The 15,079-nt window shown below is 46.7% G+C and overlaps 1 protein-coding gene across 1 annotated transcript in view; it reads left to right on the top strand.

Annotated features, from left to right (window-relative positions):
- Positions 1-13,377, top strand: part of LOC109925174 (potassium channel subfamily K member 13-like) — a 15,069-nt gene extending 1,692 nt beyond the window's left edge. The window contains exon 2 of the mRNA XM_048618380.1: positions 11,739-13,377. Within this exon, the coding sequence (XP_048474337.1) occupies positions 11,739-12,634 (896 nt within the window). The 3' untranslated portion in view covers positions 12,635-13,377. The remainder of the gene's footprint in view (positions 1-11,738) is intronic.
- Positions 13,378-15,079: the final 1,702 nt, after the last annotated feature.

Here is a 15,079-nt window from a genome sequence, read left to right as displayed (position 1 = left end):
ACACTCACATACATAGACACACACACACTCACATGGACACACACACACATATAGACACACACTCACATACATAGACACACACACTCACATGGACACACACACACACACACATATAGACACACTCACATACATAGACACACACACACACTCACATGGACACACACTCATAGACACACACTTACATACATAGACACACACACACTCACATGGACACTCACACATATAGACACACATTCACATACGTAGACACACACATACACTCACATGGACACACTCACATGGACACACACTCACATAGACAGACACACAGACACAGACACACATAGACACACACACACATACATTGACACACACAGTCACATGGACACACACTCACATAGACACACGCATAGACATAGACACGCGTATGCACAAACACACACACATGGACACACATACACTCACATAGACAAACACACACACTCACATAGACACACACACTCACATAGACACACACATGTGGACGTAGATACGCGTACACGCACACGCAGATAGACACACATACACTCACATAGACACACACACACTTACATAGACACACACTCACATAGACACACACAAACAGAGACACACACACACTCACATAAACACACACATACTTACATAGACACACACTCACATAGACACACACAAACAGAGACACACACACACTCACATAGACACAAACTCACTTAGAGACGGACTCACGCTCACAAAAACACACACACACATAGACATAGACACGCGTACACACACACTCACATAGACACACACACACACACCATTTTTGGGATCCCCTACCCCTGATGTGCTTTTGGCACCAGAGTGTGGGTGAGCTGTTCGACAATGTGAACCATCCCATTGATCTTTGACTATTCCCCTCCCCAAGTCGGTTTCTTTGGAGCAGAGAAGGTTGAGGGTGAACGTGATAGAGGTGTGTAAGGTTATGAGGGGTAGGGACAGGGCAGAAAGAAAGTAGCTGATTCCCTTAGTCAAAGGGTCAATAACAAGGGGTGTCATTTTAAAGTGAAAGGCGGGAGGTTTAGAGGGGATTTGTGGAAGTGTTTTCACCCGGATGGTGGTGGTGGTGTGGAATGCAGGGTAATTGAGGCGGGAAACCTCACAACCTTTAAAAACACTTGGGCGAGCACTTGAAGTGTCATAACATTCAAGACTATGGGCCAAGGGCTGAAATGTGAGACTGGTGTAGTCTTGCAGTTTAAAGAACTCAGTGGTCTGGCAGTATCTTTGGACAGAGAAACAGAGTTAGCATTTTGCATCCCTTCTTCAAAGCTGCTGAGTTTCTCCAGCAATTTCTGTTTTTGTTTCTGATTTCCAGCATTGGCAGTTCTCTGTTGTATTTGCAGGGTTAATGTAGGTTGCATCGGTGTGAACCTGATGGGCTGAAGGACTTGTTCTGTGCTGTACAATTCTCTGCAAAATGTAGGAGTAGGCCATTCAGCCCTTTGAGCCTGCTGTTCCATTCAATGGCTGATCAGGTTGTGTTCTCAACTCCATTTTCCTGTCTGTTTCCCTGCCCCGTGACATTCTGGCGTGTTTCAGTCAGTTCTCCGGCTCCACCTTCAATATACATCCCGGACTTGGTCTTAGGGCCCACACATGCGATACTGTCCAGCAAGCCTTGACAGTGAAGGTCGGCTGGTCAACAATGAGAGGCATCACACCAATGTCTGACCACCTTCCCCCAACACATTCTTGCATGCACATGTGTCCACTTTCCAGAAGGAGGCGGTATTAATGAGTAATGGGCGTGGGGGTGGGGGATGCAAAATCACTTGTTCCTGTTAAGTCTGTCCCATTTCTTGTCTATCGCTTTCCCCTGTCCCATTCCCATAGACCTGTAAAAATAACTCCGGTGCTCACGGTGCAGAGAGTTGGATGTCCTGCGCCACCTCCCCAGGTCGACTTGCTGATAGAGTACAGATTGAACCTGGTTGGCACCATGCTGGGCAGCACATCCACAAACTGGGCCATGGAGAGAGGAAGCGGGTGGGGGCAGAGCTGTGCAGCTTTCGAAACCTGTGCAATCGTTGCTAAACCGTGAGCCAAAGAGGAACCCTCATCAAACTCTGCTTCATTCAATCCCATTTAGTCCTCGGCTATAGACAGTGGCTCAGTGGTTAGCACTTCTACCTCACAGCGCCAGGGAGCCAGGTTCGATTCCACCCTCAGGTGACTGTCAGCATACAGTTTGCATGCTCTCCCTGTGTCTGTGCGGGTTTGCTCTGGTTTCCTCCCACAATACAAAGATGTGCAGGTTAGGGTGGATTGGCCATGCTAAATTGCCCCATCGTGTCCAGGCTGGGGTGGATTAACCATTTGAAATAGAGGGTTGTAGGGGAAAGTGTCTGGTTAAGATGCTGTTTGGAGGGTTGGTGTGGACTTGAATGGGCTGAATGGCCTGTTTCCACATCATAAGGATGCTATATTCCCCTGTCCAGCACATGAACTTTACTGAGCTGCTGCACTTCCAGACTTTCTGCCCATTAGGACATTGGAAGCAGGAGTGGACCATTCAGCCCTCCAAGGCCTGTTGCACCTTTCAATAGAATCATTGAGGGTTGAGGTCTCAACTCCACTCTCTTGTCTCCTCAGCAGCACCCCCCCATTATTACCCTAGACTGTTCCCCCAGCCCCCCAGCCCCGTAGCCCTTTGGCTTTGGATCTATTCAATGATCCAGCCTCTGCCGCAGTACACTGATGATCTTCTCTGTCCCCTTGCTCTAGTCTCTCCCACCAGTGGAAACATCCTTTCAGCATCCACCCTGTCAATCCCGACAATGCAGGAGGAGGCTGTTTGGCCCATTGAGTCCATACCAACCTTCCCAAGAGCATCCTGCTCAGACCTACCCCTGCCCCCAACCCCCCATCCTATTCCTGTAGCCCTGCATTTCCCATGACTAATCCACCTAACCTAACACTATGGGGCAATTTGGCGTGGCCAATCCACCCTAACCTGCACATCTTTGGACTGTGGGAGGAAACCCACACAGACACGGGGAGAATGTGCAAACTCCACACAGACAGACACCCGAGGCTGGAATCAAACCCAGGTCCCTGGCGCTGTGAGGCAGCAGTGCTAACCACTGAGCCACTGTGCCACCTCTCAAAGAAGTCTCAAAGCCCCCTCAGGATCTCATATATTTCAGTAAGATCACAACATCTAAATTCCAATCAATATAGATCCAGTTCAATCATTCCACCGAAGACAATTCCCTTCCATTCCAGGAATGAGTTGAGTGAACCTTCTCTGAACTGCTCCTAATGCCATTAGATCCTTTTTCAATTCTGGGGAGACCAGAATTGTACACAGTACTCGAGATGTAGCCTCACTGTTGTTAACCCTCCCCTACTTTCTGCTTCCTGACATGTTTAGAACAAGAACACAGAACAGTACAGCACAGGAACTGGCCCTTTCGCTCATTGCGTCTACGCTGACAATTCTTCAAATCTTTCCCTAGTCAGGCCACACAAATCTGGACAAATTGGGTCACATGTGGTCACACATTTGACGTCAATGGGAGAACGCTTCACACATTCGGACAAAAGTATTTTCAAGAAATTCATGAACCATGTGCTAACATTCATTTCAGGACAATGCTTATATTTTTCAAGGGGTTGATAAACCTGAGGGTGGAACTGGGGACTAAAACAGTGTCTGGGTGTACACAGTGTGTCGAACACACAGCAATATCCTTGTGGAGGGCGAAGATTGGATTAATGAGGAGATTTGAGGATCGATGGTGGAATAGGGAGGGGGGAGCAGAGGTAATCTAAAAGCGAAATATTGTGGAAATCTGAAAGGAGAGCAGACGTTGCTGGAGAAACTCAGCAGGTCTGACAACGTCTGTGGAGAGAGAATCAAGAATTAACATTGTGAGTCTGATAGGACCCTTCCTCGGAGTCAAGATGGTTTGAAAGCATGGAGTATGGTTAGCAGTCCCTGGTAAGATTATATTCCAGTCAGCGAGAAACTGTGTAAAACAAAGCAAAAAATACTGAGGATGCTGAAAACCTGAAACTAAAGCTGGAAATTGCTCCCCAGGTCAGACAGTAAATATGAACCAGAAGATTTTGCAGGTGGTTAGTTTTTATTTGAATCCCAACAGTGTGGAAGCAGGCCATTCAACCCATTCACTCCACACTGACCCTCTGAACAGCACCCTGCCCAGACCCAACCCCTATATGTGGTTTTTCTCATGGCTAACCACCTGGCCTACACATCCCTGGACAATATGGGTAATTTATAAGAATATAATCCCAACAGTGTGGAAGCAGGCCATTCGGCCCATTGAGTCCACACCAACCCTCTGAAAAGCATCCCACTCAGACCCAACCCCCCTACCCTATCCCTGTAACCTTGCATTCCCCATGGCTAACCCACCTAGCCTACACATCCTGGGTCACTATGGGGTAATTTAGCATGGCCAATCCACCCTGACCTGCACATCTTTGCACTGTGGGAGGAAACCCATTCAGATATAGGGAGAATGTGTAAACTCCACACAGAAATTTGCTGAAGGGTGGAAACAAACCCGGGTCCCTGGCACTGTGAGACAGTAGTGCTAACCACTGGGCCACCAGCAAACCTAGAAAAAGTGGCTTCCATTCAACAAGGTATTGGCTGCTCTGACTGTATTTTCAACTCCACTTTCCCATCTCTCCCACTATAACTCTTGACTCCCTTGTCTATCAAAAATCAATTGAAATGGCCCTCGAACAAATTCAAAGACCCGACCTCCATTACCTTCTGGAGAAAAGATTACCACAAACTGATGACTATTTCAGAGATAAGATTGATGTCTTCAAAAGGAGACCTCTTATCCTTAATCTGTATTACCTTGTTTTAGAGGAAACATCCTCCAGTTATCCACTCCATTCGCTCAAGGCACTGAGCGCAACTTCACTTAATCCCACTTTCACCCTAGCTCCTGCAGTTCATTCAAACGCAGTGGTAAAATATAGAAATGTGGCAAGTGGGAGCAGGAGGTGATGGCCTAGTGGTATAATCGCTGGATTTTTTTTAATCCAGAGATTCAGATGATATCCTGGGCATCCAGGTTCGAATCTTGCCATGGTAGAATTTGATTTCAATCAATATCTGGAATTAAGAGTCTAACGATGACCATGAATCCATTGCTGATTGTCAGGAAAAAGCCCATCTGGTTCACTAATGTCCTTTAGAGAAGGAAACTGCTATCCTTATTGGGTCTGGTCTACATGTGACTCCTCACCCACAGCAATGTGGCTGGCTCTTTACTGCCCTCTGGGCAATAAATGCTGCCTGGCCAGCAATGCTCTCATCCTGTGAATGAATGTAGAAAAAAAGGAGTACGCCAATCAGTCCATCGAGCCTGCTCTGCCATTCAGTATGATCATGGCTGATCATCCAACTCAGCCTCCTGTTCTTCCTCTTTCTCCCCCATACCTTTTAGCCCTAAGAACTATATATAAGTCCTTCTTGAAAACATCCAATGTTTTGGTCTCAACCGCTTCCTGCGGCAGAGAATTCCACAGGCTCCCCACTCTCTGAGTTAAGATATTTCTCCTCAACTCAGTCCGAAACGGCCAACCGCAAATACCTTTAGACCATCACCCCCCACCCTTGGTTCTGGGTTCCCAATCATTGGGAACATCCTCTCTGCGTTTACTCTGTCTAGTCCTGTTAGAACTTTATAGGGTGGGAGAAGTGTGGCATGGTTGGCCACACAACCATGTTGGCTTTTTCCCACCGGGCGATGATAAGTATTTATTTGAAAGGCAGTAAATTGGGGGGCTAAGGCAAGAAAGACACCAATAGAAATATTTTTTCTCTCTTATCAGGACCTGATGAAGTGAATAATTAACTCTGGTCCTGTTGATCTGCTGCCACTCATTTATTGCACAGTTATCATCAAATGTTGCCTTAATAGAACAGAGCGATTAAAATTCAGTCCATTAGCAGAGCCCAAGTACTAAGATGTGAGGATTTCAAACAAATCGGCAGCTGGGGCTATAAAGCAAAACGTTATATCGAATGTCATTAATTACAATTTCTAGATATAAGTATCTGGTACAAGAGATCCTGCTGTGAGCGTTGATTTATATGAGGTGACAACACATTCACATTATCAAGGACTTGCAAAAACTACATACCGTTCGAACTGCAAGACTGAAAACATTCTTTTTAGCTTGCCTGCTACTCAAACCCTCATCCATACCATTGTTACCTGCAAGGTTATAGTCCAACAGGTTTATTTGAAATCATAAGCTTTCGGAACCTGACGAAAGAGCAGCGCTCCGAAAGCTTCTAATTTCAAATAAACCTGTTGGACTATAACCTGGTGTCGTATGATTTCTGACCTTGTCCACCCCAGTCTAACATCGGCACCTCCACATCATTGTTACCTGCACAATGGGAATATTGAAGGCAATGGTTAATAAGTTTGCAGACGACACTAAAACTGTTGGCCTAGTAGACAGTGAAGAAGGTTTTCTAAGATTACAAAGGGATCTTGATCAAACAGGTCAACGGGCTGAGGAGTGGCAAATGGAATTCAATCTGGATCGATGTGAGGTATTGCATTTTGGTACAACAGACAAGGGTAGGGCTTATACAATTATTGGTAGGGCCTTGGGTAGTGTTGTAGAACAGAGGGAGCTCAGGGTGCAGGTACCTAATTCTTTGAAGTTTACGTCACACAAAGACAGGGTGGTTAAAAAGGTGTTTGGCACACTTGCCTTCATTGCTTAGTCCTTTGAGTATAGAAGTTGGGACATCGTGTTGAGGTTGTACAGGACATTGGTGAGGTCTCTTCTGGAGTCCTGTGTCCAATTCTGGTCGCCCAGTTATGGGAAGGATATTATTAAGCTGGAAAGGGTTCAGAGGAGATTTACCAGGATGTTGCTGGGTATGGAAAGTTTGAGTTGTAAAGAAAGGCTGGATAGGCTGGGACTTTCTTTACTGGAGTGTAGCAGGTTGAGGGGCGACCTTATAGAAGTTTATAAAACAATGAGGGGTATAGATAGGGTTAGTGATTGTTGTCTTTTCCCTAGGATGGGGGATTTCAAGACTAGGGGGCATATTTTTAAGGTGAGAGGAGGGAGATTTAAAAAAGGCATGGGGGGGCAAATATTTTACACAGAGTGGAATGAACGTGTGGAATGAACTTCCTGGTGAAGTGGTGGATGTGGGTATCGTTACAACGTTTAAAAGACATTTGGATAAGTACGTGAATAGGAAAGGTTTGGAGGGATATGGGCCAGAAGCAGTCAGGTGGGACAGTTTAGTTTGGGATAACGGCCAGCATGGACTGGTTGGACCGAAGGGTCTGTTTCCGTGCCGTGTGACTCTATGACTTTCCAATAACCTCATCTCAGCTAAGGTTTCCCTGCTTATTTGTTGACTGACCGACACTGGCTTCTGGTCCTACAACACCTCAATTTTAACATTCTCTTCGCTGTTTAGAGATCCCTCCTTGGTCTCATGCCAACCCCCTCCCACATCTGTAACCTCCTCTACCCATTGAAGTCCACAGCACAGGATAAAGACCCTTCGCTCCATCAAATCTGCGCCAGTCCAAAACAGCCACCTAACTGTTCTAATCCCATTTTCCAGCGTTTGGCCTTGCACTGCAATTCCTCTGATGTCTGGGATCTTTGCACTGGCCCCAGTTCGCACTTCCCCACTTTTAATGGTTTCACCATTGGTGCCCAAACCTGGGTCTCAGTTTCTGAAATTGATTTCCTAAACATTTGCTTTTGTCGAGTCTTTTAAATTGCTGCTTAAAAGCCTGTATCTTCGTTCAAGCGTCTGTCCATCCTGTGCTTATGTCGCATGGAGTTCAGTGTCAAATTTTAATTTTGCCTGTGTTTTCTATCACTGGTCTTTGTTCATTTCTCCTCTGAATCCTTCTCAGTAGAAATGGTTCAGCATGCAGCCTACTGCCCCCTAGTGTTTCCCCTTCTCCCCTGTCCGAGTAAGAGGCCATTCTCATTACATTTGGGTGTTAGTTGGGTGATAGTTTTTGACTCAATGGCCCAAATGGTCTTTAGTCTGTGCTGCAGACCTCTATAACTCCACTGGGTGTGTATTTTTAATTCACTCCTGGGACAAAAGGTATAAAATGTTAAATCTGACTGTGTAATATCCTAATGGGACATAATCACGGGACACGGTGCCATGACACATGATCTTGCCCTCCTCTTGCAAGGATGAAGTCACAGTATGATTAAGATGTTTCTTAAATATAGTTAATGTTTTCCTTACCTCAGCAGATTCTGTAAATATTCCTTAGCAACACAATGATTCCAGGAATATTACATGGTGGCAGCGAGGGAAAGAACAGTACAGAAAGGTCTCAACCATTACCTGAAAGTCTCCAGTAGGTCCCACTCACGCAGAAGTGTGACTGAATTGAGGCTGAAGACTTATAAGGTATTGCCCAAGATCCAGCCTTGTTGTGAAGCTGGGTGAGGAGCTGGCCAATATACTGATCGGTGGTCTTGCAGCTCATTTCCTTATCAGGTAAAAGCATTGACAAAAAAAAAACATGTATGAGGAAAGAATAAAAGCATCAAACCCATTTTAATCCCTACACATCGAAAACGTTGTCAATTCAATTGATGTGCCTGGAGACAAGAGCGAAGTATTGCAAATTCTACGAATGATCTGTATAGTCCTACACAGCAACTTGAAAGGAGAATGATTTAAGGATGGATTTCCTGTCAGGGCATTGAACAAAGCTTTGTCTGACCATGTGCAGTCAAGAGCTGACTCCTTTAGAATCCCTACAGCACAGGAGCAGGCCATTTGGCCTATCGAGTCTACACCACCCCTCCAAAGTGCATCCTACCCAATCCCTGTAACCCTACATTTTCCGTAGCTAACCCACCTAGCCTGCACATCCCCAGACACTATGGGGCAATCTAGCATGGCCAATGCATCTAACCTGTACATCTTTGGACTGTGGGAGGAAACTGGAGCACCCGGAAGAGACACAGGGAGAATGTGCACACACTACACAGGCAGTCGCCTGAGGGTGGAATCAAACCTGGGTACCTGGTACTATGAGGCAGCAGTGCTAACCACTGAGCCACCGTGCCTCCCATTAACAGCAGCAATTCAACAGGGCAAACAATCCGGAATCAGGAAGAAAAATTGGTCAGCGATATGAGGTGTCAGGGACAACCACCCCAAAAACAAATTGACTTAGTGACGTATAATTGGCTGGATGCCGTTTTCCTCACATTCAGCAAACAATCTCGTACACAACAAGCCACAAGAGAAGTCCTCAAAAGTTAGCAAGATCTGTGAAATGGAAGATATCAATGATGTGGAGATGCCATTTACTGGTGGCATCAAGGGACCAAGTGAATGCTATTACACTGCAGTTATCTCCGTAGAATGAAATGAGGCATGCTCTAAGTTAGTTTTGGCTCTTTCTGATACAATGTTTGGAGAAATGGTCATCACACATAAAGCTACATGGGCCAGGAGGTATTGAACTCTAAGTCATATACCAACTGAACCCAAACCTACAATATAAAGAGGGCAAAATCATTGAAATCTCCTATAAGATCCTAAACCCTAGTTTCAGTTACTGACTTAGATCCGATTTCCAGAGCAGAGAAGCTGGAAATCCGATATGAACCTAAAAACCAAAGAGCTGAATTTTCACAGCTGGTCAGAAGATGAGAAAAAGCAAAGGGAGCATATCACATCAGTCTCTGTCCTGAAATAAAGACCACTGTGCTTGTTTGCACCCAGAGACTTTAAGGACGATGGAATGGAATTGGATGGAATCAAAAACTTTTATGTGTGTGGGGAAGTGTGGGCGTTGTGGTTTAGGGGTCTGACTGTTTAATATGCTAATGATACAGTATACATCATTACAGGAACTGATGCCAATGTCACATGATCCTGTCACCTCATGGCAAGATAAAGCCATGGACAGATATCTCCAAGCGTTTCCCTCACCTTAGTGGACTCTGTGTTGCTAACAAATGTATACAACGAGACCAGGCATGCCGGTAATCCTGGCCTCAGCTGACAAACACACACACCCAACTTCCAGCAACATATACAATAGCGCCCATTATCACCCACCTGCTATCCATGATGGGGCTCTTGGGCTATAGTCCTAGCTAACATCAGATTTTCCTAGAGATGGATTTTGGAATCTCAGAACAGCAGTGGGCTTAAATGCAAGCTCTGCCACTACAGTTTATTCACATTTCCCCATTACAAGCCTATTTTGGGAACACTTACTACAAGCCTCTTCACAGAACCCCTACAGCGTGAAAGCAGGCCATTTGGGCCCATCAAGCCCTCACTGACCCCTTAAAGAGCATCCCACCCTATTCCTGTCCCTGTCACCCTGCATTTCCCATGGCTAACCCACCCAGCCTGCACATCATGGGGCAATTTAGCATGGCCAATCCACCCAAACCTGCACGTCGCTGGACTCGGGGAGGAAACTGGAGCACTCAGAGAAAACCCACACAGACACGGGGAGAATGTGCAAACTTCACACAGACAGTCTCCTGAAGGTGGAATCGACCCTGAGTCCCTGGCGCTGTGAGGCAGCAGTGCGAACCACTGAGCCACGGTGCTACCCTATATGGGCCTTGGCCGTGTCTTGTTTTCACTCATTTGTGGGATATGGGTATCCCTGACAAAACTAGTATTTGTTGCGTTATCCCTTGTCATCCTCGAGGAGGTGACACTGAGCTGTCCCCTTGAGCCCTGAGGTAAATATATATTGTTTTTTAAAATGTAGCAGCTGATCCAATGCAGTGGCTCACTCGGGCCATTTCTGAGGCAGTTAAGAGTCAACCACATCGCTGTGGGTCTGGAGTCACTTGTGGACCTGACCGGGTAAGGACAGCAGATTTCCCTTCCCTGGAGGACATTAGTGAAGCGGATGGGTTTGTAATGATGTCTAAAACGATAGCATTTAGCAATTCTGATCACCAGCATTGAGACTGGCTTTCAACTTTCTTTTTAATTCGCTTGTGGGCTGGTCTAACAACTGTTGCCCGTCCCCTAGACAAATGAACCAGATGAGTTTTTATCGTGGTTTGACGATCTTTGCTAATTAGGCTAATGTTTCCTCCCTCCACATTTATCACTAAATTGAATTTGAATTCCCCAGTTCCAAGGCTTTGTCAGCACTTTATGTCGAGTCTTTCATAACCATTGTGCAGCTTTGTGTGTATGTCCCTAAGACCATTAGAAATAGGAACAGGAATAGGAACAGGCCATTCGGCCCCTCGAAACTACTCCGCCATTCAATAGGATTATGGCTGATTGCCATTCCACTTTCCTGGCTCTTCCCTAGACTAATCAAGAATCGAACTATCTCAACCTTAAATATACGCATGGACTCTGCCCCCACGGCTCTCTGTGGCAAGGAGTTCCAAAGACTCTCAACCCTCTGAGAGAAGAAATTCCTCCTCATCTCAGTCTTAAATTGGCGCCCCTTTATTCTGAGACTGTGTCCTCTGGTTCTGGATTCTCCCATGAGGGGAGAACATCCTCTGGTCAAATAATTAGAGTCTTTGCCTCAGTATATTAAGCTGCGGGATGCGATTTGGTTACTAATTTGGCTATTGGTTGGTCATTGAATTGGAGTGGACCAAAACCCCTCAGTTTCTAGTGGAGTTACAGAGTACTTTCCACTCGTTTCCCACCCCTTTCCCCAACCCCACTCCTGCAGGATTTGGGATGGCTACCCCGGTGACCGTCAGCGGGAGAATCTTTCTGATCTTCTACGGACTGGTGGGTTGCGCTGCCACCATTCTGTTCTTCAACCTGTTCCTGGAACGGATTATCACACTGTTGGCCTACATCCTGCGCTGGTTCCACGAGAGGAGGAGGCAGCGGAGTGGCCTGTCGGGGGCCTCCGAGGGCCGGCGAGGTTCCAGCCCCTCAGGGGAGGCGGATAGCCTGGACGACTGGAAGCCCTCGGTCTACTACATCATGGCCATTCTCGGGGGAGCGTCGCTGGTCATCTCCTGCTGCGCGTCTGCCATGTACATGCCCGTCGAGGGCTGGAGCTACGCTGAGTCGCTGTACTTCTGCTTCGTCGCCTTCAGCACCATCGGGTTTGGCGACTTGGTAAGCAGCCAGAAGGCCACGTACACTAACCAAAGCCTGTACCGGGCAGGCAACTTCCTTCTCATCCTGATGGGGGTCTGCTGCCTCTACTCCCTGTTTAATGTCTCCTCCATTGTCATCAAGCAGTTCCTCAACTGGATGCTGAAGAGGATGGAGTGCCAGGGTTGCCGACGAGGCCCGATCCGGAGGAGGGCGAGGGCTCACTGCAACGCCGTTCACCCGGCTGCGGCAGCAAAGGCCAGGCCGCACGCCGTCTCCATGGAGACCGTGTGCGACAGCGACACCGATGGGCGCCGGGTGTCGGGCGAGATGATATCGGTCAAAGATTTCTTGGCCTCCAACAAGGTCTCCTTGGCCATCATGCAGAAGCAGCTCTCCGAGACCGCCAACGGAGGCCCCAGGCAGAGCCACTCCCGCTACAACGGTTTCTCGCGAGGCGTTGGTGCCCTGGCCATCATGAACAACAGGTTGGCAGAGACCAGCGTGGACAGGTAACCTCTCGGCTAGGAGGCCGTATCCGCCATCTACTCGGGCGAAGCTCTTAGATCGGTGTTGCTACTGATCCATCTACCCCTTCACCTTTGCCAGGAAAAGGCCAGAAATGGTCCCTGGTGACGCCGCAGCTGGTTGGGGGCACCGGTGCCTGGCATCAAAGGAGTGGGCGAAGGAGCTAGCCCCCCACCCCCAGGGTGCTGAGTGAAGGCCAGTCACTCCACACCACCTTAGGGTGACGGTCTCCCCAAATAAGTGCAACTGGGACCTGTACACCGTTGGTTAGCCAGAATGGCTCAGGGTGCCAACGCTGTCACCAGAGGAGGGGAAATAGCTGGGCTCTCTCTGGACAGGGCCAGCAATGGCCACTTGCATTCATCTAGTGCCTTTCCATGTGTGGTTAAACATCTCAAGGAACGCAATGTGGCACTGAGATTCCTTTCGGACAAGTGATGAGGACAAGAAAATCAAGCCGAGAGAAGCACGTTAAAGGAAGCGGTTGAGAGAGGGAGCGGTTTTGGGGAGGAGATTCCCAAATTGAGATGGTGGGACTCCGAAGGCTCAAGCACCAGTGACAGAAGGAGGTAAAATTGATGGCATGCAAAAGGCCAGAAACAGACGAACACAGAGGCCACTTCCCTGATGTAGACAGTGATCCCGAATAACCTGGAGTTCGCTTTCCTTTCTGCCAACTGCGTGAAAAGCACAAGAATCTGAAAAGTCACGTAAAAGATATGACAAGACCATGGAACGTCTCTGTAAACATTTCTATTGCTGTAAATAAATTATGTTTTTATTTGAAAATGCTCGATTAATATTGTGATATATAATTGTAGCAGTTGAAAAGTCAGCTTTTATTATCATATCAAGGGAAATATTTTCTTGTGATATTAATCTTTGATATTAATCAAAGCATAACTACTGGAAGGTACATCAAATCATAGAAAATAGGTGCAGGAGTAGGCCATTCGGCCCTTCGAGCCTTCACCACCATTCAATACAAACTGAAAGAACTGTAAATCAGGAACAAGAACAGAAGTTGCTGCAAAAGCTCAGCAGATCTGGCAGCATCTGAATTCTGAGGAAGGGTCACCAGACCCAAAATGTTGAACTCTGATTTATTTCTTCACAGATGCTGCCAGACCTGTTGAGCTTTTCCAGCAACTTCTGTTTTTTCTTCCCACCATTCAATATGATCATGCCTGATCATCTAACTCAGTCCCCTGTTCCTGCTTTCACCTCCCCCCATACCCTTTGATTCCCCTAGGAACTGTATCTAACTCCTTAAAAACATTCAATGTTTTGGCCTCAACTGCTTTCTGTGACTGAGAATTCCACAGGCTCCCCCACTCTCTGGGTGAAAACATTTCTCCTCATCTCAGTCCTACCCTGTATCCTTAGACTGTGACTCACATCCTTCCTATGTTTACCTTGTCTATTCCTTTTAGAATTTTATGAGATCTCCTGCCTCAGCCTTGTCATTCTTCTAAGCCTTGATGAACCTAGCCCTGACCGATCCATATGTCAGTCCTGCCATCCAAGGAATCAGTCTGTGTTTGTTTTTAATGCATTCATGGGATGGAGAAATCGCTGCCTGGGCCAGCATTTATTGCCCAGAGGGCAGTTAAGAGTCACCCACTTTGCTGGGGGTCTGGAGTCACATGTAGGCCAGACCAGGTAAGGATGGCAGTTTCCTTCCCTAAAGGGCATTAGTGAACCAGATGGGTTTTTAACCCCAGAACCATGGATTCATGATCATTGTTAGAATTCCAATTACACCATCTGCCATGAGCAGGATTTGAACCCAGGTCCCTGCAACATTAGCTGGGTCACTGGATTAATAGTCCAGCAATAATACCACTGGGCCATTGGCTCCCCCTGTTTGTTTTGTTATTAAATGTTTGTTTTGCTTATGAATGTTTGTTTATGTGACTGGGATTCCACCCACTAGAGGTCAGGGGAAGGGGGTTTTTTTTCCCGACAATCAGCAATAGATTCATGGTCATCATTTAGGCTCCCAATTCCAGATTTTTATTGAACTCAAATTCCACCATCTACCGTGGCAGGATTCGAACCTGGGTCCCCAGAACATTACCTGGGTGTCTGGACTAACAATACCACTAGGCCATTGCCTCCCCTGTGTAGAAAGAAAGAAATTGCATTTATATAGCACCCATCACAACCTGAAGATGTCCCAAAGCACTTTACAGCATTACAATTTGAAGAGCTGGTTGTTCTAACGACATCTGCAGCAGATTCCACAAACAGAAATGATCAGACTCTGTGATCTGATTTGATTTTTATTTGAGAGATGATTGTTGGTCAGGTCTCTGGGGGTTTTTGACCCTCTTTTTAAACCCACGCTGTGGTGATGGAGCAGTCATAATGGAGAAGGAACCTCCTTGAAGAGCAATAGAAGTAGGATTTTGCTGCTACTGTGTTCAAATT

The sequence above is a fragment of the Rhincodon typus genome, chromosome 39 (genome assembly GCF_021869965.1).
Source record: "Rhincodon typus isolate 14 chromosome 39, sRhiTyp1.1, whole genome shotgun sequence".
Taxonomy (NCBI): Eukaryota; Metazoa; Chordata; class Chondrichthyes; order Orectolobiformes; family Rhincodontidae; genus Rhincodon; species Rhincodon typus.
Note: the sequence above shows the minus strand (reverse complement) of the source record. Positions and strands in the feature narration are given on the sequence as shown.